Source organism: Salarias fasciatus, chromosome 1 (genome assembly GCF_902148845.1).
Source record: "Salarias fasciatus chromosome 1, fSalaFa1.1, whole genome shotgun sequence".
In the NCBI taxonomy this organism is placed as follows: Eukaryota; Metazoa; Chordata; class Actinopteri; order Blenniiformes; family Blenniidae; genus Salarias; species Salarias fasciatus.
The window spans coordinates 4,930,489-4,956,394 of NC_043745.1; the positions used below are offsets into that span (position 1 = coordinate 4,930,489).

Below are 25,906 nucleotides of genomic sequence, written 5' to 3' on the forward strand. Positions count from 1 at the left end.
TTTTTAAGGGGAAAACTGGCATTTTTACCAGCTCTGCTCTACAACAAAACTAAGAAAAAACATGAAAATTTGATTTGAAGGTCAATATGGCAGTTTTACAGTTCTACCCAATTCAAGATGACATTGGTTTGTGGGTTTTGCAGCTGGAGATTATGACTGATGAATGTCATTCAGTAAAACAATAAACTGTTTCCTGAGGTTCCTGAAAACACAGGTATGCATGATGTTTCTAACTCCATGTGGAAATTGGCACTTCAACGTAAAGAGAAAACATCTTAACAGGTGACATCAGTGTACTGATGTGGCCAAGCTTGGCAATGACAGCTGCTCCTGCATAAAGAAACCAACAGGGAGCCGCTGAGCTCTGCTGCCTTTTGCACAGATACAGAGGACCTGATCTGATAACTTTAGCTCAAATAAAAACTGGTGTATATGACACACACACACACACACACACACACACACACACACACACACACACACACACACACACACACACACACACAAATTTAATATCAAGTCTCCTGCTGGATGAGGCCAGCAACACAAAGCCAGGACATCAAGGCGAACCCGTCAAAAGTTTGATTTTGAAGGTTTTAACAGTAGTTGATTCTTATATATGACTTTTGTTTTGAAGGAGTAACCTGGTCAAAGTTTGACTGACAGCTGCTCAGGTCACATGACCAGATGTGTACGATGTCAAAGTTGCAACGACAACAAGGACCAACATATCAACAGGTTCCATCAAAACACCAAGAGGTCCAGACACATTTTCCTGGAGAGAGCAGTGGGTAATTTTTTAGGCATCCATCTTTGTTCAGAACTTAAAATTTGAAGGCCCAAAGTTTTGAGAGCAGCAAATACCAACACAGAGACAAAAAATGTTCTTGGGACCAAACTGCAAACCCTCTGCTGATTTCGGTGATGAATGTTTGACTGACTGAAATAACACATTTCAGACATGCACAAAGTGCTAATTTAGCTACGAAATAACTTTCATGCACCAAAAAACATGATACGTAAGTATGTAAGTACATGGATGGATCCCTGGTTTCCACTGGAAGGACTCAGTCTCTCTCAAATTAACTAACATACTTTGTCTTTTTTTGAACGGTCTCTGGACACTGAGAAGACCAGACATTAGGGATGGAGAGCTGGTGAGAAACTCTACCTACACCCTGCTGAAGTTCATGGGTGCAGGACACTGCGGCACAGTGGCCAAGTGCCTGAACAACGCCAACCTGGAGGCCGTGGTGGTGAAGTTCATGAACAAGGAACAAAATGACCAACTTAGTATTGAGGTGAAATGTTCAAGCTGACATTTATTCTTGATCAACTGGAATATTTTTCACAATTGTCTAAATGATCGTGTCTTCCTTTTCCTCTCCAGCTGTCTATACTGGAAACCATCAACACATTGGATCCTACCCGTACCAACATCATCTAAATTTATGAGTGGTTTCAACATCAAGGTGTCTGGTGTTTGAAATGCTGTATCTTAACCTGTATAAGCTGGTCAACAGACGGCTGGAGCCAATGAAGGCCAGTGAAATCCGCCCGGCAGCAGAGCAGGTTAGTATGACTGACACCAGTAAACCTTTCTTCCTTTTGTCTACCAGGTATCAGGATACAAACTGAATCTTCAGCAATCACAGAAGCTCAAACCTGACCTCTGATGTTCTCTCCTTGCAGCTGCTGGTGGTCCTGGAAGCCCTACAGTCTCTGGAGGTTCTTCATGCAGACGTCAAGCCCGACAGCGGAGGAGCAGCACCCTTAAAGTCAAATTAATCGACTTTTGGGGAAGTCTTTAGTCTCCAACATTCAACTGGACTGGAATTTCAGCCTGCAGGCTACAGGTGGGTTTATCCTGCATCCTTTAGATCATCTGTGTCTTTCTACACATCCATGTTGGTCTGACACTCTTCACAGTCAGGCTGCAGGTTTCACAGAGTGTCTTCCTTCCTCAGGCCTCCAGAGGTTTCCTTTGGCCTCCCCTACACAGTGGTCATTAACGTGTGGGCCACTGACCTATTCCTGGTTAATTGTGACTACCAGATGGTAAGTTTGTTCATCCAAAACCAGGTGCAAACCGTTTTCTGGCAGAACTTCCTCTCACATGTCTCTGTGGATTGTCTGTGCAGACGAAGTACATGCTGAAGGTTCTGGGTTTTGCACTGGACCACCATCTCCGGGCTGGGACCTACACCCAGTACTACCTCAAAGAGGAGGATGCAGCAGACGGCTCCACATGGAGACTGACGTCAATGGAACAGTGTTTTCCAGGTTGAAGTTGGTTCAATACTTTTACTGGAACACTTCTAGAACCAGCTGTCATGTTTCCTCAGAGTCCAGAAGAATACCTGGCGGCCAATAAGATTCCAGTGCCGGAGAGGCCAGCCCTGTTCACGGTGCCCAGCAGTCTGGATGAGCTGGTTCATGTAGGTCTTCTCTGCTGTGCTCACCACTACTGACAGCTTAAAGCACTTTATTGATGCAGATCAAAAAGTGGATGTGGAGCTGATCCACGGGCTTGACTGTGTTTGCGAAACCAGATGCATCCGGTGACGGAGCCTGCTGAGATGGAGGACAGGAGGATGTTTGTGGACCTCCTGAAGCAGATGCTGCATGTTGTCAGAGCTGAGAGGATCACTCCGAGTCAAGCTCTGCAGCATCCGATCTTCACCACGACCAGCCTGATCCAGCTCACAGAAGTAAAAGTCTGTCTGTCTTTCTGTTCACATGGATGCATTTTTTTCTTGCTGTTTCTCATTAGTTTACTTTCTCTCACTCTTTATCCAGATTGGACTCAGGCTGAAATGAATCCACTGCAGGAGTGAGCAGACAGAGTGAATGTCACTCTCAGGACTTTCTGAACTGCCCAGTCCGAGCAGCGATTCTGCCTCCTTCTGCTCCATCGGCAGTGTTTCAGGAGTCACCATCTACTCTGAGGACGGAGAGCCAGAAGACAGAGGCAGCAGCTCCGATGTGTCTCTGACTGGACTCTCTGCTTCTTTCTGCTCTGTCAGCAGTATATCTGGACTCAGGGCCGGCGATTAGGCTGGGCATCCGGGGCACTTGCCCAGGGTGCCAAGCCATAGGGGGCGCCTGAGGACTGCTCGGCTTTGCCCCCCCCACAACTATTTTTGAGAATACAATTTCTGGAATAAAATATTGTCCTACAGTCGGGCCAATACGGGTACATAACATCTGACAGTAGAATTCAAAGTTAATGCAGAATCAAGTTAAGTTTAAAGTGGAATAAAAATACTTTTTAAAGATTAATCGATAAAACAAGAAAAAAGAAAAGAAAAATAACATTACTACTACAAAAAAATCTAAGTGTACACACACACACACACACACACACACACACACACACACACACACACACACAATGAAACAGATCTACTCATGCGGTGCCATAAGGATTGCACATAAAATCAAATTAGCACATTTGTCTTGAAGAATTTGGAATATGAGACGTATCTCCGCTGTCACCTCTGATTGTGTCTGTATTTATCTGAGCAGACAGTGGGAACCTTCAGCAGATATGCTGTTGTTATTATGGTGAGTCATTTCCTCAGCTGGTTCATCACAATTTTTGTTTGATCATTTTTGTTTTGTTCCTTCATTTGTTGATTCTGCGACAGATCATCTCCAATACGAATGATCACTTCTTCCACCAACACTTCCAACGCAATATTTACCCTGCTGGAAAAAACAAAGGCCAGCCACTAGCGGTCTGACATGCTAACTACACTATTGATATCGTTTCTGAGTTTGTTTGTTTTTTCCTGAAACTAAAAGGCTAATGTAATTAATTGTAATAAATCTATACAGTGCCTTGAATCAAGTGTAAAATGCACACAAAGTGCAACTTACCTAAATAAACTTTTGTTTCAGCGCACTTAATGTAGGACCTTAGGACAACATTCTTTACAAAGATAGATAGATATTTGGATATTTTATTAATCCCGTGAGAAATTAAAGATCATCTTGAAATGTGACAATATTTCGGAGAGAAAAAAAAAGTCTTCACTCTGTGTGCTTGGCATATGAAACAAGTACACTCTTGTAAATGGATTTACCAAAAACTGAACAAGACTTCTGTAGAAACACTTTTCTTGATTTCTACAGTTTTTAACTAAGACACTTCTAGGACCTCCAAATCCTTGTTCAGGTTGCCAACAAACTTGTACTACACAACTTACTTGGATAAAGGTGATATATGCCAATCAGGCTCTGCGGCATTAAGTGAAAAAAGAAGTAATTAACCAAGCCTGGAGACACTGGAGTTGTTCTCAACACGACAGCTCTGAGCTATGATTCTTCATGTGCATTTCTTTTACTTTTCATTGAAAACAAACTTCAGCATGTCAGTGTTGAATTAAAATAAAATTTGTGTCTCCCCATCGATTTATTTCCTACAGACGCTGAAAGGAATCCTTCGTGAAAAGAGAGGCTTTGGATGTGTGTTTGTGAACCTGTATCTGGGTGGATGCTGAACGCCGGCACAGTGGAGTCCTTGTGCATGAAGCCATACGTGACCCTGCCGTTGGAGCCCTCGTCGGCGTCCACGGCGTGGACCTGCAGAACGAACGTCCCCGCTGGCTGGTTCTCCAGGACCGAGGTGCTCTCCCGATACTGCTGACACTGAGAAGAATGAGAGCAGCGGAGAAGACGGGTGGGAGGAAGAGGAGATGGTGGCTCAGTGAGTACGGAGGGACTCCGATCAATACTCCATCCTATCGGAATGGAGAGCATGAGTGCGTGGGAGGCACAGTGGTATTCACGTTGAAAAGATGGATTAAAGATTACTGCAAGGCTCATTCACTTGAGGGACAAAAAGAGTAACAATGAGAATAATGTGCAAGCACAGAAGGAGAGTGGGATGACTGCATCCTGCAGCATTTATTTATTTTCTACATTTGCTTCACCTTTTCAAAATGCTGGTAATGGGTTCAGGGGTCCTGGAGTCTTTACCCGCACCCAGTTGCCCAAAACTGTATGAAAGCCTCTCAGTGAGTGTTTGCTGTTGATCTTTTGCCACTCAGTGTGTGTGTGTGTGTGTGTGTGTGTGTGTGTGTGTGTGCATACGCTTACTACCGACAATAAGATAACAGTTGTTTCTACGTTGGAGTAGGTACATTTGAATGGCATGGCACGAAACAATGTTTTGAATTAGTAATTGGATGCAAGTGACTTTCCTCTCTGATAGGAAAAACAAAACACAACAATCAGCTTGAACGCAAGTGTTATTTCTATATTTTCTCTCCTGCTAACAAACTGTTACCATGCAACTGCACTGGGTGAATGTGAGTCTCACGTCGAAATGTTGCTCTCACAGAATCACAAAAAAATTCATCTTCATTTATATTCATGCACAACGTATAGTTTTCATGCACAAATGACATTTTTACTGCATTGCAAATTGAATCAAGCCACTTCATTAAGCCAACAACAGTAGGAGAAAAGTACCGTTGCCAAATATTGAAATCGCAATTATGCAAAGACTGAACACACGGCGGGTCCGTCATGTCAGCCTCCAGCGCTACAGAACAGACATAATGCTGGTGAACGCACACAAAAAACAAGAATGCTGTGCACTGAGAAGTTGGAATGAATCAATGAACTGAAGGAATGAAAGCTCCACACTAATGTTTAATGGTGGAGATGAATGAAAATGTAGGAATGAAGGAAAGGAACACCCCTCAAAGTCACGTTTGACCACAGGAGATTTGGAAGACAGAGTAAAGGAGCCGATTTTCTGCTGAGGAATCTACTCGTGTGTGTTCTGCTTCGCAGTGACACCACACACTAGAAAATCAGAAGAGGGATACTTTGCGTGAACTGTCTTATTGTCATCAAGTGTGTGGTCTCTGAAACATGGGAGATTGGAAAAGTCCTGTCATGTGTACCAGACTTTATATGATCTGCAGTTATTTAACCAAAATTAGAAATCACCTCTACTTTTGGTTAAATATCACCATTTAGCACTTGTCTGCCCATTTGTCCTGCTTCAAACACATTTTTGTTAAAGGACCATAGTCCGCCCAATTTCATCGTGAATGGGTCAGACTGGTTAAAAAAAACAAAAAAAAAAAACCAGCCATAATAAACTTTACATCGTTGTACTGTGTCAACTACTCTTAAGAATTGGAATCCTGGACAGTTTTACAATTTGTCATCTCAGGGATGAATTGGAGTCTTTTGCGGACAGGTTTTGACCCACGGACCTTATGCTGACACCCGTACCTTGAGGAGAAAATAAGGACTAAGATACTGCATGCAATATCAGATACCAAGGCAGCGTCTGTGGGGTATCACCTTTTTGGATCTTGCTTATTTGTCAGCACATGACAAATTTATAGTCTGAGGATAAGAAGGTCCCACCAATGGCCTAAATTCTTATGCTAGCCTGCTTCAACAAGGCTACTGCAGTCAGGAAGCAAGTAACATGAGGGAGGTGAGCAGGACTTTTTTTAAGGTAAGTAGGACATGTCAGAGTAGCTTCTTAAAGCATTCGACAGAAGCAAAGTTTTCCAACAGAGCACTATCTTTCCCAATTTCCATTTTAACAGTGCATCCTGCTAACATCATCAGATGTTTCATCAGATAAAGGCCTCCTCCTTTGCTCACATGCTCAGAGAGCGCAAACAGCACAGGCAATCTCATTGGTCTGTGGTCACAAGAGAGGAACGCTCTGATGCATAGTAAGACACTTTCCTTACATAGTCAGAAATAATAGTTTCATTTGAAATGATGTCGAGAGCAAGACCTAACCTCAACCACTCATCCAATTATCGAATAGGCTTACACCCTGTCAACTCCCACACTCCGCCTCACCACCTTCATCCTGTATCCCTACTTTACCCAAAGCCGTTTCACTTTGCATTACTCATATGCCCGTTTTCTCCCACCTAGCACACCTCCAATCCACACTTTTTTTTTCATTCTTATTCTCATCCCTGCATTGTGTCTGTTCAGCCTAAAGCCCTTATCCTGTCCCTGCCATCGACCAGAGCAGGACAGCACTGCAAAAACTCAACTACTTTAAATCAGCAAAACATTCTTAATTTTGATCAAACCTGCGAATTGGGTAAGCAAAATTTGCTTGCTTGGAATTCTTAAAACTAGCAAATGAATCTAACAGCTGTGTGTCTGAAAATTAACCAAATACATGTAATATTCAAGCAAAGAAAGTTTATTTTCTTGATTAGGATGATTTTAAGATTGTTCTGCTTATTTATGAAAAGCGCAGAAAGCCATCGTTACAAACTTTTCTTTGTTTGTCATCAACTCTCATTACATAACTTCATCATTTCAGTTAATCGATTACTAAGGTGATAAAATATTTCAATCCCTGTGAACTGAATTGATGTTTGCTACAGTTAAACTGTGACTACATCACAGCAGAGCTCTAAAATCATTTATCAAGAAATCAAGTGCTGAAATTCCATTTCAAACAATCAAAATTTAATGATTTATTTCAATAACTTAAGGTAACTTCTTCCTTTGATTTTTTTTTTTTTTAATTTACTTAACTTCTTCAATAATGGATAACCTATGACACAATTCTTTGAAAATATTTATCAACCAAAAGTGAAATTACTTTGGTGGCATTGATATTGCAGTGAGTAAACACGCTTTACAATATCATTTAATCAGAAATGAGCATAAAAACCTCTATCGCAACATCTCACAGTCATTGCTGTACTCCTCAGCTGCTCAGCTCAAAAAAAAAAAAGAAAAAGAAAAACGAAAAAATGTAGCTCCTGAACCCACATTAAGCAGCAGATAACAGTAGCTGTGAGCATCACCGTTAGCATAGCTGCTAGCCCCGCCACTAGCTTAATGGCTAGCCGGGCAGTTAGCTTAGCGGCTAGCGCCATTAGTAATCTTTTAAAGTGTTTTCGCTATATACAGCCACAAAGTATACATCACATCAGTGCTTAACATCAGTAGTGTAACCTCGATTGGTTTTAAAGCAACCAGACCAAGGAGGCATGGTGTGGTGAGCTAAATTCAACCAGCTAACAAGGCGTTAGCTGCTAGCCTGTTAGCAACATTGCTAGGCTTGGTTTACCTGAGCTCAAAATGAGTAGGCCAACAAGGGAGATGCAGCACCTCACGTCGACTTTTACTCCCAAAATCAGTTTCCTAAACAAGCAAACTTATTAGTGACTGATAGAAGAAACTAATTATGGATTTTTGACTTTTAAAACATGTTTTTCCTACGTGAATGACTTCTCATCACTAGAGGAAGAACATTTCTGCAACATTAAGAGGAGACAGAGTGGACACGCCACCCTCTGTTTGGGCGTGGCATTACACTTAATTCACATACTTAACCCAATATCCCTGTGATTTCCATTAGTTTTACACACAAAGATATGACATGCTGTTATGAAATATGACCTGGGTGATGGGATTAGACGACACATGAGCTGATGATATATTATGAAACTACTCCATTTTAAATGGATGGATTTTGTCTTGAGATTATTGTTTCAGATAGATTTGCAACAATTTTTAAATAAAAAAAAAAATCTGACCACTTTTAGCAAAAACTGACAAATACTATTGTTGCTCATGAGCAACTAGTGGAGATAAATAAAGAAATACTAATGGTGTTCATCTGTTTGAGAGTTCCAAAATAAGCTTAATTTTCTTGTGCAAAGCTTGTTTGTTAAGAACATTTTTCTTTCTTTTATGACTAAAGTTAAAAAGATAGACCTCGAATTTAGACTGTTTTACTTTCTTGAAAATCATTTTGTCCAGTTATAGTAACAAACCGAGATGGAACGCCCATTTTGAATCTTCTACCACCTGCAGGAAAAGAAGCCCCAAACCAGCGTTGCCATTATAGAACTACTTCATCATGGATAACTGGGTCATGTCACTCTGGGTGTCAGAGTTGGTTCAAATGAGAGAAGAAGTTCTTGCACGTGAGTCTCAGATGAGCCTTGGACCACCTGTGACGGTGAATCTTGGACCACTTGTGACGGTGAATATGTTCAAACCTGAGACGATACACTGTTTCAGACATGCGGTCGTAATTTGACTCCCCCCACAATCTCTCCTCCACACATCAACTTCAAGATCAGCTGCTTGCTATTAGCCCCCCCACTGACAGGCCTCCCTCCGTAATGAGATAATCAAGGTTAGTCATTTTGTCTGTCATTGCTTTAACCATTATTGTGGCTAATTGTAGTGAAACAGCGAGATGTGCATTAGCTGAAACAAGGTGAAGTCAAGTGGGGTAAATTAGGGTTCAATCACAGCAATCACTGAAAACACACACAACAAGACATGTACGTGCACACGCACAGATTTTTAACAGCACTCAATCAAGAAAAGAAGAGTATGCTTTACAAAGTGTGTACATCACCAGCCCGCCAAACTGTGACAGCAAGTCAAAGAGTTATTGTGAGGTTGTAGCTATTCTCACACATTCAAAATGTGTTTTCACCCTGAGCTTACCATTCCTCAGGGCGACTGTCGGGTCTGGACCTGAAAACATGCAATATCAGTGGAGTATCAGACCCTGGTTCCATGATGGTTCAGGAGGATACACATTGTTTTGGGTTTTCGATTCAGGGAAGATTCTCAGTAATGCAACAATGTTCTGAAAACAATGGTGGAACAATGACCTGCAGAACCAGACTCAGAGGAGGAGACTTTCTGCAGAACCAGACCCAGAGGAGGAGACTTTCTGCAGAACCAGACTCAGAGTAGGAGACTTTCTGCTGTTCAGGTTGGAATTCGGGGCTATAAATGTGTTTCAAGATTGTGTGCACAACAATGTGCATTTTCCCTGAGTGGTCTGATATAACTGATTTTATGGAACTGTAGGGGATATCAAGTCTCCTCTATAGTGCAAAACCAGCGTTGTATGCCTCGTCTTCTGTTCTTGGCAGTTTAAGACATAAAACATGACTGTTTAAGGCTAAAACATGCCAAAGCTATATGTTTTATATAAGACCATTACCCGAAAAAACTATAAAAATCCTCCTACACAGAATCAGTCTTGGATGATGATCTTCTTCCTCAAGGCAATTCTGACACATTCAGGCACAATTAAAGCATCATTTCCGAAGCTGAAGTGTTCATTTCGGGCCAATGCAGATATGTTCTAACAAGCTATTAGTCAATAAAAGCTCCGGAGTGCCATTTTCATCTGCATTCCTGGTTCTCAGAATCAGCAAAAATGAAAATTTATGCGACACTCTCTGTTCATTGATGCGATACGAAGAAGCTGATCGGTGTACTCAAAGATTTTGTCAATCACTGAACCTGTCAGACACGAAGAGTTTTATCTTCCTCATGACAGATACTACCTCGACTGTAAGCAGGCACTTTCTCTCTCGTCTCTAATCTTTCATTCAGACTGTGTCGTCACCATTTTTTTTTTCCAATCTCACTGGCGCATTGATGCAGATGAGCCACAGAGACAAAGAAAAGGAGACTGATACTTACACCTAATTAATGACAAAGGAGGGTTCTTTTCAATCTCATGTTCTTTTTTCATGTCATTCTCTGTTGGTTTGCCCCCCCCCCCCCCTGTTCTCCTATCATGCAACAAAGCTTTAATTTTAACCACTCCGTTAACATTGGCCATGCTTCTTCATTTTGCTTTGTGTCTTAAATAGACACCACAGAAAGGAGTCTGGGGAAGATATGCAGACTTGGATGAAGGCCTGTAATTAATCACAGAGAGTGCTATGGTTTACAAATGGTTAGTCAATGAGAATAAATCATACTGCTGTTATCCAAACTTAGCAATTGATAACAAAACAACCAGCAGCCGGGCTGATGTTCAGCTCGGTGGCACTGTACGAGGGTTGTTTTGGCACACATTTTGTTTCTTATGGTCTTTTAGTCCATTTCCTGCCCTCGTGTGTTTCATCTGTACATGAGTGTCTGACTGTCTTCATCTGGTGGCGGTGGTATAGACCAAGAAGCTTCCAGCAAATCCTAACATGGATTTCTTTGTTACGTCTTTTTTTTTCATATCAGGACAGTGATTCCACTAAAATGGAATAGACTACAGTTTTCAAATGTTGAATCAGCTTTAAAACAAATCTGAAGTATAAAACCAGTGAGGCCCCCTCCCACTACTATGTAAAAATAGGTTTTCCCCCCGGAAGAAAGAATAAAAAAATAATGTTTGAGAGTTTTGTGTGGACCAAATCTTGGTATTCATGCATAATTTTGCGGTTTATTTTGGTTTTGCAGGTGGGTTTTTCACCCTCTGATCCTGTCAGGGCTGAGAAGGCCTGCCTTCCACCACATCGCTGCAGCTCTCACTGTTTTGTGTGTATGAGCTTTTCTCACCAAAGGATCACCACCTTGCTGTGGCTGATGACCTTGTGAGTCTCAGTGGCCACATTGACATGGGCCCTGTATAATCGGATTGTAAGGTGAAGCGGATCGTAAATGCGTCATATAAACATCGGAGTGGATCCGCTTCGCTCGCAGCAGATTGTATTTTGGATTAGATTGTACGAGGTCGTCTACGCCTATCAATAATCTGCTCCATGTCTCATATATACGGTGCTTGACAGCGGAGCAGATTAAATGGGGGATTAATTGTTCCGTGCATGCGTTCCTGCGCTCTGCACGCAGTGACGTGATGACGTACGCATTGAACGGAAAGCAGGGAAGTAAAAAGCAGCGCAGAAGAACTCGCCGGTAGTTGAGAAACACTTTTTTAATAAAAAACCCAGAGAGAACAAACCCCGGAGAAGCAAGATGGACGCAAACCACGCCACAGCGAGTTGTTCAAAGAGTGGCAGACCACCAGCAGACTGCCCGGCCGGTGTTATGAATTAACCGGTTCCCTTGTTAACAGATTTCTGTGTAAACACATGCTGGTAACAGCAGATGTTAAAATAAGACTCACACAAGGCACTAAACTTATACATTTACTGTAACTGGAGATAACCGACGTTCATTAGAAAGGCTACAAGTTTCAGTCGTTTTTTCAGTCGTGCTCCGGTCGGGGGAGCGCTCACTCTTTGAGCAGCGTCTCATGGAGATGTTGGAACATTTTTTGAACAGATATCCAGCAGATAAAAACACTCTGCTCAGCGCTGAGGACTGCTGCTGCAGAGCTAAAGACCTGAAAGTTCCATGAGAGACTTTGTGCGCCTGTCACAGGACGCTGCGTAGTCCGCTTCACCCAGTGCCCCTGTAAACGAGGACTGATCGTGGATCACTTTGTATGCCGTCTATGTTTAACACGATTGTTTTCAATCGGATTGAAAAAACACACACTGGGCCAGTGACCCTTGGAGCTATGCTGGCAGGCGGCTTGTCTCTAGGCGGGGTCATCCATGTCAGAGAGGTCAAAGGGTCAAGGCTTGACGAAGCCCAATCGACTGGCCCTCCAGGCTGCGGTTTGGACACATGACTAACAATCATGGCGTGTAAAACCCTTCTGTTATGGAAACGGCTACAGAGGAAATCAACACCACTGGGTGTGATGGGGGGGTTAATGTCCTGGAACAGAAAAAAGTGCTGATCCTTTGCTGCTGCTCTACATGCCTCATGGCATTCATGGGCATGAGTGATGAGCTTCGAGGTTCTCTGACTAGGGCTGGACGATAACAATACCAATAACAATATACAGGACTGTCTCAGAAAATTTGAATATTGTGATAAAGTTCTTTATTTTCTGAAATGCAATTAAAAAAACAAAAATGTCATACATTCTGGATTCATTACAAATCAACTGAAATATTTCAAGCCTTTTATTATTTTAATATTGCTGATTATGGCTTACAGCTTAAGAAAACTCAAAAATCCTATTTCAAAATATTAGAATATCATGAAAAAGTATACTAGTAGGCTATTTAACTAATCACTTGAATCGTCTAAATAACTCGAAACACCTGCAAGTGTTTCCTGAGCCTTGAAAAACACTCAGCTTGGTTCAGTAAACTAAATCACAAGTATGGGGAAGACTGCTGATCTGACTGCTGTCCAGAGGACCATCATTGACACCCTCCATCAGGAGGGTAAGACACAAAAAGAAATTTCTCAAAGAGCAGGCTGTTCACAGAGTGCAGTTTCAAAGCACATTCACAAAAAGTCTGTTGGAAGGGAGAAATGTGGCAGGAAACGGTGCACAACCAAGAGAGATGACCGCAGGCTGAACAGCATTGTGAAGAAGAGCCGCTTCCAGAATTTGGGGGAGCTTCAAAGACAGTGGACTGAAGCTGGAGTCCAGGTATCAAAAGCCACTGTTCACAGACGTGTCCGGGAAATGGGCTACAATAGCCGTATTCCCATGGTCAAGCCACTTCTGAACTCAAGACAACGGAAAAAGCGTCTGACTTGGGCTGTGGAAAAGAAGCACTGGACAGTTGAAGAGTGGTCCAAAGTCCTCTTTTCAGACGAAAGCAAGTTTTGTATTTCATTTGGAAGTCAAGGCGCCAGAGTCTGGAGAAAGGCTGGAGAGGAGCAAAATCCAAGTTGCTTGAAATCCAGTGTGAAGTTCCCACAGTCAGCGATGGTTTGGGGAGCCATGTCAGCTGCTGGTGTTGGTCCACTGTGTCTCATCAAGTCCAGAGTAAATGCAGCTGTGTACCAAGAGATTTTAGAGCACGACATGCTTCCTTCTGCTGAAAAGCTCTATGGAGATGATGATTTCATTTTCCAGCATGATCTGGCACCTGCCCACAGTGCCAAAACCACCAGTAACTGGTGTACTGACCATGGCATTACTGTTCTCGATTGGCCTGCCAATTCCCCTGACCTGAACCCCATTGAGAATTTGTGGGATATTGTCAAGAAGAAGCTGAAAGACACCAGACCCAACAATGCAAATGAGCTAAAGGCCGCTATTGAAGCATCCTGGGCATCCATAACACCTCAGCAATGCCACAGGCTGATTGCCTCCATGCCACGCCGCATTGATGCAGTAATTCGTGCAAAAGGATTCCCAACCAAGTACTGAGTGCATTAATGGACATTTTCAAATGTTTGATTTTGTTTTGCTGTTATAATTTTGTTTTTTTTACTTGGTCTGAAGAAATATTCTAATATTTTGAGATAGGATTTTTGAGTTTTCATAAGCTGTAAGCCCTAATCAGCAATATTAAAATAATGAAAGGCTTGAAATATCTCAGTTGATTTGTAATGAATCCAGAATGTATGACATTTTTGTTTTTTTAATTGCATTTCAGAAAATAAAGAACTTTATCACAATATTCTAATTTTCTGAGACAGTCCTGTATATATATATATATATATATATATATATATATATATATATATATATATATATATATATATAGATATATATATAGATATAGATATAGATATAGATATATGTATGTACACACACACACACACACACACACACACACACACACACACACAAACACACACATATATAAGTATATATATATATATATATATATATATACGTATTGATCGACAGACGTGTGGTGCATTCGGAAAAAACAGGATTGATAAAAAGTTTGACAGAAAAAAAAACTGTTTCAATTTCTTTTTCATGATAGTCTAGATTGTGTGAGTAAGTGCTTTAAATCCAGTGAGATCTGGATGTAATCTGCATTGAGAACCATTTCTACGTGACATTTTACACTGTTAAAATGTTTCCACTATTTTTTGGTCAAGCATTAGTAACGCAGCCATGACAAGTTAATCTGAAGTTCACTGACTTACTCAAGAACACTTTGATCAATAGACAGTTTAAGCTAGGGATACAATTGTCAATATTGAGAAAGAAAGGCAATATACTCTAGTTATAACCTCCAAAATATTATATTTATTTCCATATTGACTTTGAATTGGAACAATGAACAGTGATTGATAACTTTATCATCACCATCAATAGCACATATGTGGCATTACTGAAATATTACACTGAATCTTGAACAAATTTCTTCACTAACATGAACAAAAGGCTTTGGTTTAATGCCACTGATCCAGTGATTGAATGCAGCACAGTAATAAGATGAAGGTGACTCATGTCAGTGTCTGTAACTGAACGAATCGATAAGTTCTAAATCTATACGAACCATTCCATCAGAAACAGAAACATCAGCCACAGCTTTTCCTCAGAGTGGAGATTCCTTTGTTTAAAAAAAAAATAAAAATAGACAGTTGTTTACATTTACAAGTCAACATCCAGAGTTGCTTCATGAAGAGATAAAGGATAAAAGTAGAGCTGGGTTTAATACTGAGCCTGGTTTCTAGTAATGCTTTCTGTAGCAGACTCGTAAGCTCTGAGATGGCCAAGAGTCAAAAAGAAACAGACACTGTTTCAACTGCTGCACACGTTTTGCAATTTTGACTGGTTTTTATGTTCTTTCAAAGAAAAATTCAAGGAATTTGAATGAGATGAATTCCGGTGAAGAAAAAGCATCATCAAAAATGTTCTATGAGAAGAGAATTTCTTCACAAGTTGTTAAAGGCCCACTCCAATCTCCTTTTGAAGCTATTGTAAAGCGTTAGTGTAAGTTTTAGCCAAAATCATAAAACCTGTGCCATTTTCCAGGACTCTGTATCTATATTAACAAGTCGCCTCTGGGTCAGCTCTGCGACACACACTCCCGTGTTTGCCCCCTCCGCCGCTGAAAGCTAACTCTTCCCACCAGCTTGCAGTCACGTCCCTTTTTTATTCAGTCGGTCAATGGTTCAGCAGGCTGCCCTCCACCTCTCCTCCTTCCGGCTCACCGCAGCCTCCCGAAGCCCCGTTACTACCAGGTTGCACGATTTAGGCACGACTGACAGCGGACTGTCCCGCAGTGTCCGGTCTCGGGATACAGTCAAGTCGGCCCCATGCAAACTGGCAGGGCTCTCAAGTCTCACGCATTTCGGTCTTTGGTCACGCACTCATGCCACATATTGCATTTCTCACGCTGGAAAACAAAAAACACAGGTAAATTTGTCTGGTGCGCCGCTGATATGGAACCAGGAGGAATCAAACACGTCTTCAAGCCGGTCACTTACCTGTCAATCAAAAAAGGAAAAATCGCGCAACAACCAATGAAAAAAAAGCATTGTTGTCACGAGAGTCTGTTAGAGAGTGAGCGGCCGAGACTGATGGGATGAGCTCTTAAAATTATAATACAAATACAAAATTCATACTAATTTCTATTATCACTCTGTTCAGTCTATTCAAAAACCTTCTCTTCTCCAGTGTCAATACACACTCATATTGAAAATGCATTACTTTCTTGGACTTTGGAAAGTTACAAAATTACAGAAAAAGTTAATCCACAATTGTTTAAGTCCTGACCTTGTTTCCTCAACTCAAAGATGTTCACTTCATTCCCATGGCCTACCGGCTAAGATGAAAAAAAAAATCCACAAATACCAAATTAGGCCCTTGGAAATTCAGTAATGCTTCTTGAAAAGACTGAATTCAACACACACACAAGCAGGTCATGCTATGGTCATGCATGGACAGTGTCTCTCTGCTCTAAGTCCTGGAGTCCCTCGTCGAGATGTTTGTGGAGATTGCACTTTTCTTTCAGCTGGTCTTTAAGTCCAGTCGGTCCCTTGGTGTCCACATGAGACGAGCCAGCACAACAAATTGGAGGAATGGGGACGTCAGAAATCTCACGTGTAAAATCTGTAATGGCCAAACTCGTCATGGATTCGAGTGTATTCTGAGAATCAAAGTTTATCGCCCTGCTTAGCCTGCTGGTGTACGCACTGTGAGGAAGCAGACATGTTTTCACTCAGTTTCATGTTGTTTTAGTGCAGGGCTTATCAAAGTCTCAGTCTCTGAGCCTCCCCTCAGGCAAAGTGTGAAATAGTGGATCCTCACTGCCCCTTAAGTTTAGTACTGCTCCATTCGTGAATGCCAATATATTTATGAATATGGGTCTTTCTCTGTCAAAACAGGAAGATGTTATGACACTTTCCAGACTAAATAGTTTGGATTATCTGACTTTAAGGACTTCAATGTTTCATAAAAATGTCCTCCTTTAATTCAAAGACATGCTCGTTTTGATGGTTCACGTTCAGTTTGTTGTGTTGGTTTGAGATTCTCACTCTTTCTCTCGTTTCAGTCTCCTCTTCTCGTGTCTTTTTGCTGTTCTGATGTGTTTCACTCATTGCTTGAGAAGTGTTAATATTGGCCGGTTATTTATTTTATTTTTATTTTTTTGGTTAATCTGACTGAATTCTTTCCAATTCACCAATCAGATTGTCCCATTTACACGAACCCAGGGGAAGATAATCAGAATGTCACGACAGTTTATTTGCACCAAGATGGGACTCGATTCATTCCAGAGCATCAGTCCCATAAAGCTTTGTTTACATGGACTATTATAGAGTGACAAACTTCAGACTATACCACCGTCTTTGATCTGCTCATAATTTCAATTGCGATTGCGATGTTTATGTGGTTGAAATTTAATCGGGTTGTTATTTAATCAGGTTAACTGTGGTCCATGTAACCACAGCTACTGTTAGGTGCACTGGTGCTCTAAGTTATTTTTTGATGTCTGTTTCAATGTGATAGACCTGGATAGATCTGGCAGCTGGGACTGGCTGCAGGCGAATGAAAAATGTGTCAGGATAAAACCCATATAGAAGATATTGTCTTGCTCCACTCAAAGCCATGTCAGTAATATGTCATCTCTTTTCCAAGTGAGCACAGCTTAACAACATGCTGTTGTAAATATCAAAATTCCTAGGAACAGGTCTTTGTTCAGTGTCACAGGAGAAATGATTAAGTTGAGCATCAGCAATTACATGTAAGAATACATGGCCAATGTGGATTGCGCATCTATAACCAGTTAGCAGCAGAACAAAGGGATTTATAATGTCACATTGCATCAAAAGGTAGTGCAATGACCCACTTGAGTATAACAGAGACAGAGGCACTATTTCCGTTTTTTACATTGATTTAACGATTTGAAGTGTTTCAGGTGTCTGTTCACACGACAACGGTGGCCAGAGCCACTGAAAACATAAGAACCTTTTGAAAATGGCTCCTAAGGTGGAGCATTTAGAAAACGGTCTGACAACATCTTATTGGAAATGGGACAAGACAACTTTTTGAAAACAAAAGCCACTACTGTACCTGGGCACCTCTGCTGTGGCAAACACTTCATCTGCACAAGCTCAGCAGATGGGCTGTAGTAACAATATTTTCCTCCAGAGTGTCATGACTCCCAGACCAGATTCTCCTGGATTTGCTGTTTTAAACTTAACAGTTGCCATAATAACAATCCAACTTGATCATCTGTCCATACAAATGTCTGTATTCTCCCATTGTTAATGTTTGTAGCATATTTCCTTTCTGGAAATGAACACAGTCTTCAAAATGTTGCTACATAAAAAACTTTTCTCACACAAAAATGCAAAAAGATATGTATTTTCACTTGCAACTCTGCGTGAACAGAGTCATAAACACATACAACACCTCAAAGGCTTATCACCGCAGACTGACGACCTCTCAAAACCTTCCTGCTGATTGGAGGAATGGGTGCTACAATGACTTCTTCCCAGGATTTAGCATGTCGGTGTGTTGCATTCTGCATTGCTCTTTTATAATCTTGATGTCTTAATTTCTACTTTCCATTAAACAAGCCTGTCCTGAAACTGTTCGATCCCTCCCGCTTTACAAACCTTTGTTTGGTTATATTACATTTTTAATATTCCCACCATCAAGAAAGGAACCTTCCTGTGCTCCTTCTTCTCTGCTTTTCCTGCACACCACAGAACAAAACCCCATCTTGTTTTATTTACCGGCAGAAATATGAAAAATGTAAGTCAATAAAGGCAGTACGAGAGCAGGTCACAGGAATATTAAAGGTTAATAAATAAATGTAATCTGCGCCTGTGTGACTGTAATCTGAAATTTATGCGACCAAGACGTGCAGATCCCAGCTGGGAGGCCTGTGTGTGTGTGTGTGTGTGTGTGTGTGTGTGTGTGTGTGTGTGTGTGTGTGTGTGTGTGTGTGTGTGTGTCTTGCTCCTCGGGCTTGGTTCAGTGCTTCAGCTGGATTATCAAGAGGAGACTCTTCAGTTTCTCATAATATTGGACATCAAAACAACATAAAAGGGGTTTTCTGCTCGAGTGTTCTGCTGCTGTGCATCACTGGAAACACCAATAACCTCAGAAGTCACACTAACTCAGAAAACATCTTCTCTCTGTATGTATAGTTATAATTTTAGACATGCAGGTTTACAGCTGTGTGTCCTACTTGTGAGGCTGTGAAAGTGAATTTTAGTTCCCATTTACACAACATTTAAAGTGAAAACAGCAACGCATCAATTTTAGTGTTTCCTTTGGGTCATGCTTTGTAGACAATGTCAGTTTAAGGCCTATTCATAGTCCAAAAGATAGAAGAACAAGGTTATTTTCCTGTTCTCAGCCAGCAGCAGCAAAATGCTTTGGTTCAGTCAAGACATTTCAAACTCCGAGAAGAAGATATGCGAACTTGGAGGCCACGCCCCCTCACCGTACCGCACGTCTCCCGATGCTTTGATGACTGAGTGTGAGGGTGTGGCAATGGAGGAGAGATGCATGCGTTGATGAGAGAGCAGGGAGAAAAACAGAAGTTTGGAGCAGTGCTGTTTTCATCAACGACAACAACAGTAACAAGAACGTGATGAGCTCTACACTTTTTTGTGACAAAAAACATGAAGAGACGTGTTGGAGTTCTCATTGACCAGACGAGACGTGATGGAAGTGTTAGTGAGTGGTCTGACAGATGTTCAAAATGCATGACATTTCTGCATATTGTCCATCAGTTTATCAAACGCTATCAGCAACAATCAATCCTTGTCTGACCAATCAGGACTCTGTGAACCCCACGTCAGAAGAAAGTTTGGCCTGGACGAGGATACCCGGTGGGCAGACTGTTGTCCGACAGACGGTGCCGCTCATGAGCTGAAATTCTTGTTCCACACTGCGCTCCAGCAGTGGCGGTAATACACCACCAATTCAAGAAGAAGAAGAAGAATGGGGCCTTATTTGCCTCGCAGATGATTGTTGTTTACCTTCAGTGACCTTCCTTTTCAGAGTTTCAATTGTTTCTTTGACTCAAACAAGACGCACGGGAGATTTCAGAGGGATGTCTGTCTGTCGCAGCCCCTGTCCCACCGGCAGAGAGAGCGGAGACGGCGTCACACACTCGGAGTGCGAAGCCAGCGGAAGATTCCTGAGAGAGATGAATGTGCGCACGGAGCACATGAAACACAGCAGACCGGGAATCCTTCTCTTCCCTTGGCCCTCATCTCTCTGCCAGTCCCTCTGTGTTTTTTTTTTTTTTTGTTTTTGTTTTTTTTCCACTAAGAAGTGAAGCAGAACAGGAAGCACATGGCGTTCACCCCCCTGAGAGAGTGAACAACGTTTACCCAGCAAGCCCCAGTACCCCAACCACCACCTCTCCGCTCTTAATCTGAGCTCCGGATTCCTCCCGGGGATTTGAAAAGTCACCTCATTTGAAACTGAAACACGGATGATTTTTTTTTTTTTTTTTAGCCTTAAAAGCAGGTGGAGATGGGGTTTCTCTCAAGTGGGTTGGCCGGGATTCCTCCCACTTTCCTTAAAGCTTTAATTAAAAGACCAAGAGATGATGTAGGAGAGAGATGAGAGAGTGGAGACGAGGGTCAAGCTCACTAATCGCTCCTCCAGAGAGGAGTGATAGAGGCTAATGAATAGAGGAGATTGAAAGACAAAGAAGGGAATACGTAGGCGTGATGGAAGATTGTTACATTAAACAGACAGTGGCAGAAGAAACGTCCAAGATCATAAACAAGAGAGAAGCATGAGAACCACAACATGCAAAGGCAACAAGTGAGTGCCAGTCACACCTTCTCGAAGACGGGCTTGTTGTTATTCACGTCGTCCACTCCGACGACGACCTGGGCCGTGGACGACAGGGCCTGCGGGCCGCCTGAGGCGTTGTCGTCCGTGGCCGTGACGTTAAGGACGTACTCAACACCCTGGAGGCGGGGAGGCGGGCTGGAGCGCAGCCGGATCAGACCTGAAACCCACAAGAGCATCAACAGCAGTGAACACAAGCTCCACAGTGTTCATGTCACATCACCGAACAACCACCGCCTCGGGATTTACGCTTGAATTTTTAGTAAGAACTCACCATTATTACAGTGTGTTTTCTGTAATCAGACACCAAACTGTTACTGTAAAACTTGGTTGGCTACGTTAACACACCGTATACATTATTACCAGGGCTCAATTTTACCCGTGTAAAGCCAAGTTTCAAGCTCACAAGGGCAAATTCAAACTCCTTTTGAATTTTGAATTGATTGAACTTGATCACATATTATGACAAAGCAGACAACAACGGAGCTCGTGTCGTGGCACATCCCTATTTACAGCAAACAAGTGAAATGTGAAAGTGCCAGCAATGGTAGTAAATTGTACAAACTGTTTCTGTGTAATATGATAGTAAAAGACAGAGAACCTCACCCGTCTGAAGCAACGCTGTCAAATCATGACAATATAAATACTAAGTGTTGGGGAAGAGCCTCAAAGCAACACCACAGACCAGCAGAAACATCTTTAGCAGGGTAATTAATGCCAAAACTGGAGCTGTTGAAGTGAAGTACAAACAATTCCACTCCTCTGAATCATTTTTGTCACATGTAAGCTAAGTGTGCTACCACTGATGCTCAAACCTGGAGGCTTTTTGCCATTTTAGTGTGAATGCAAAGTCTACTACATGGTTCAAAGAGGTTGTACTTTTTGGCTTCTACCAATAAACATGCCAATGAGGAACGTTAACAACCAACACTTTCAACCGCTGACCACAGTAAAAGTCTTTAGAGACTAATTAGTTCTTGTTCAACCTAAGATCTGGTTTCCATGGGTCTGTTGCACAAACTCCTTTTCTGTCACCACTGCTGAGTGATAAACCTGGTAGTCAAGTTAACGCATACACACTAATGTAACAGAAAAGAAGAAGACCTGGGATGGGTCAGTGGAGAATTGATATTTTTTCAACATTCAATGGGTAAACTTCCCGACCCAGCACATGCAAGAAATTGTACAAAGTGCAATAAAACAACACACACAGATGAGGCCACCCTCCGTAGTTACTGCGTGAAACAGGTTTGATATTCACTATTGCTGCAGGTGTTTGGATCTCACTGTGGCCCATTCGTCCTGTAGCGTCATACTGAGACCGTAGCTTTAACTTGATGTGCTTTTAAAAGTTCTGGTAGTCATTAAGATTGATGCTGCCTTCCAGTTTGTCAAAAAAACAGAAAACAGTGTGGGCATATCGTGTGAAGCTGTTCTTGAGCTCGTTTCTCGCTGTTAATAAAATTATCACGCCACTTATTCACAAGAAGAGCAAAGCTTCATAAACACTGGCAACACTCCAGAAGAACTGTATGTACTAGACACTAAATCGCTTAATAAACTTATATATGCTTTAAAAACAACATTGAATTGGTGTTTATGCTAACAGGTCACACTGCGTGCAGCCATATTTAAAACAAAACTTGGGAACATTGAAGTTTATACTCAGGAAGAACAGCTCGAAACACCGAACACAGCTTATCAGTGGACGAGGCAAACTCAGTACTGTAACTTAGGTGATCTTATGAACAGGAGAGAGGACAGAGTGTCTGTCGATAAGGTCTATGAGGGGCAAAATGACTTTAACGGCATAGCATGGCTAAATTATAATGTCTCTTGGGACGGATGCAGGGTTCACACCTAATGAGAGGCGCCACTGTAGTGTGATGAGCAACGTTCTTAACTTCACCTCTGACTAATTTAGATTCTGCGCGTGATCGATGTATATAGCCGCCAACTGCTTTGATGATGGAATAGTGAAAGTTGTATTTCAGGTATTATTATGCTAATCAGTCCGCTGATTCTCCGTCAGAGAGAAAACAGTCTTTGGTACCACGTGTGGCTCCTGCCTGCTAGGCAACAGCTCCACAGGTCAGAGAACTGCTCAATAAGTCAGGGTGTAGGGTGGCTGCACGAAACTACCGGTCTGGTAAGGACTGAGGAAAAATGGAAGCGCACGCCAACCGGACAGTTTCTATTCTAGGACTGGGTTGGACCAACTGTTGTCTGACACATGGTCTCCATGTTATGTAAAGGACAGTGAGTAAGTTGGAGCCTTTAAGACTCCTGGAGCCACGTGCAGCGTCAACACACAGCCTGTGTGGAGGTGGTTTGCAGCAATGCATAACCTTTATATATCGTATGGCCATCGAGTAAAAATTAGGCTTTTTAGCTTTTAATATAAGTACTTATATCGGTACTGAGCATCAACAAGTAGCTCATGGTTTTGCACTTGTAACTTCTTTAAAAAGAAGTGCGATTGTTGCATTCACACTTTCATACAAACATAAATCGCGTGTTTCCTTCATCTTCATGCTCAGACTGAACTTCAGCAGCTCATCTTCAACACATAAGTGGTACATTCAGGTGCTGCCGTGTGATTGGCCAACAGGTGAACAGATGCATGTTCATGGTGTGAAGTTAAAAACCAACATGTGAAAAGAAGGATAAAAAAATGACAAAGAGCTCCTGCTGGCCCAGACTTTAAGATTTTCATTCAAAGAATGTTTCTTTTATCTGTCATTTTTTCCCTAATTAATGATGGCTACACGACACATGAATAGTTCAGTGGATGAAATCGGTATTCACTTTTTTAACATCCCCGTTCTGGCACGCCATTTCTTCCTGCTGTTTCTCTCTTTCTTTCTCCGGCGCTCTCCTTCAGTCTGGTGTAGGCGTCTCATCTGCATCCTACTCTTCTCTTTGAATGACTCTCCTCCACTCTGTATTCATCTCAGCCTTTGCTGCTCTGTTTACTTTGTGTGAGCGCGTTTGTGCGCGAGCGTGTGTGGGCTCAAAGTGTGGACACGCTTATTACATCCTCCTTATCTTCAGAGGCAGGGGGCAGGTGCTATCGCTGTCATATGTTCATTTGATTGCTGTTGCACAAGAGACCCCGCAATTGGAATCATATGTTCACCTATCATAGATTCATATGTATGTGCACTGCTCCAGCCCTCTATCTCTGCTCACCAGACTAAAGCGACTGATGAGACAGATTACAGTCTGAAGATGGACGATTTTTTTTTTTCCTTCTCTCCTTCTCCCTATCTTGTGTATGTGGGTGTGACACACGTGCAAGAGGAACCTGCGTGAGTAATTTGTAGAAGACGGTTTGGAAAGGAACGGCAAAGAAAACAAGGGGAACAAAAGAAGGAAATTTTCTGTTCTGCTTAAGTTAATGCCTTACAAGCTCATAATCTTTGAACTGCACATGTACAGTATGTCTCTTCTAAGTGTGTGTGTGTGTGTGTGTGTGTCGCTAGTTGCACAAGAGATGGAGGACTGCCATGGAGGGGGTGTCTGCCTCAAGGTGTTTGTCACAATGGCTGCTTCCCTGGCACCCCTGCTCATGGTTAAGGGTTTGTGTAGGTGTGTGTGCGTGTGCGTGCCAGCGTACGTGCGTGCATGTGAGTGAGCGGGAGAGATAAAAATAGAGAGGGAAGGAAGGAAGGAAGGAAGGAAGGAAGGACGGATGGAGTGAGGGAGAAGGGTGATTCCATTTCAGAGTGGTAGAAGTGCAGGAGGAGGGAGCTTAGCTGGAAGAAAGGCGCACGCTGTGTTACGACACATAAATGCATAAATACTCTCACCCTTGCACACAAGCACACAAACACTATTCACAAAAAGCTGCAGCAGAGGTTTGAGAAATCTATTAAAAAAAAACACGTTTTCTCTTCAAGCTACAACCAGCCCGCAGTGTGTGTGCAGATAAAACTGAGGGGAAGCCTCTCAAAAGGCTTTGGTACATAATTAATATGCTTCAGAGCCTGATTTTTCTCCTAAATAGGGACATCGTGGTTTAACAAAAATCAACCACATGCGTGCAGCTTCTCTGCTGGTTCGTTTTGTTTCATTCTATTAGCTGTTTGTCTTGCAAAACTGACCCAGTTTTCTGCACAGAGCGCGGTGCTCGGCGCAGTCTGCAGGCTCAGAATTTTGATATCCTCTGCCACTGAGAGACACAAATGCCTCCAATAACAGAGACAGACCCGCAGAATCCCTAAACACCTCCTGCTAAGTTGTCTGAAGTTGAACTCTCAGGATCTCTCAGCAAAAAACACTGCAATATTGCCATTGCTGCATTTTAGTTTTCAATCTCCAGCAAATATCAATGACACACTGCAAGCAGCTATAATCCATCTGAATTACAGGGAGGATTCGTACACCTGATAAATATCACTTTTATGCTTTCATAGTACATCGTGCTACTCAGAAAACACACAGTGCTGTGATTCTGTGGTCCAGCAGTGATTCAGATCCGGGGAGCTGCTGCTCTGGGGGCCATGAACCTGTTATTATATGACCCAGGGACCTGTTATTAAAGGATCGAGGGATCTGTCATTCTGGTCCAGAGACTTCTGACTCTGGAATCCAGGTTGGATTGGTGTATATTGTTTTCCCACCCATGTTTCATGTCCTGCGATGTGATTTCCCTCTAAGTCTTATTTTGTTCCAGTCGATTGTCTGTCCACAACCTCATATCCTGCTCAGCTCCCCTGATCCTTGAATGTCTCCTACCAGTGATCATGTACAAGTTTCAGTTCACTGCTCTCAGATCTGGCCTGTTTTTGACCAGATGTCTGGATTTCTTCACCTCTACCTCCATCTTGTTTGGCTGGTTCTCCATTACCAAACCGCTGGCCCGGTCAGTGGCCTGTGCACTTGGTTCCCTGACCTGACACAGTAAGAAGCGACGCTGAAAAGCTTCTGCCGGCTTTTGATGTGATTCAGTGAAACTTTCTGATTTTATTTTAAAAGGAAAATCCCCTAATCTTGAAGGCATAACCAAGGTGTTTTTCATGGCCAGTTTTACAGATTCGCCCTGCAGACTCTGAAACACGGACACACTTGTGATTA

At 42.2% G+C, this 25,906-nt stretch overlaps 1 protein-coding gene across 1 annotated transcript in view; it reads right to left on the reverse strand.

Moving 5' to 3' along the window:
• LOC115389982 (neural-cadherin-like) overlaps positions 1-25,906 on the reverse strand; it is a 317,885-nt gene that overhangs the window by 111,223 nt on the left and 180,756 nt on the right. The window contains 2 exon segments of the mRNA XM_030093608.1: positions 4,485-4,653; positions 20,815-20,987. Of these exon segments, the coding sequence (XP_029949468.1) occupies positions 4,485-4,653; positions 20,815-20,987 (342 nt within the window).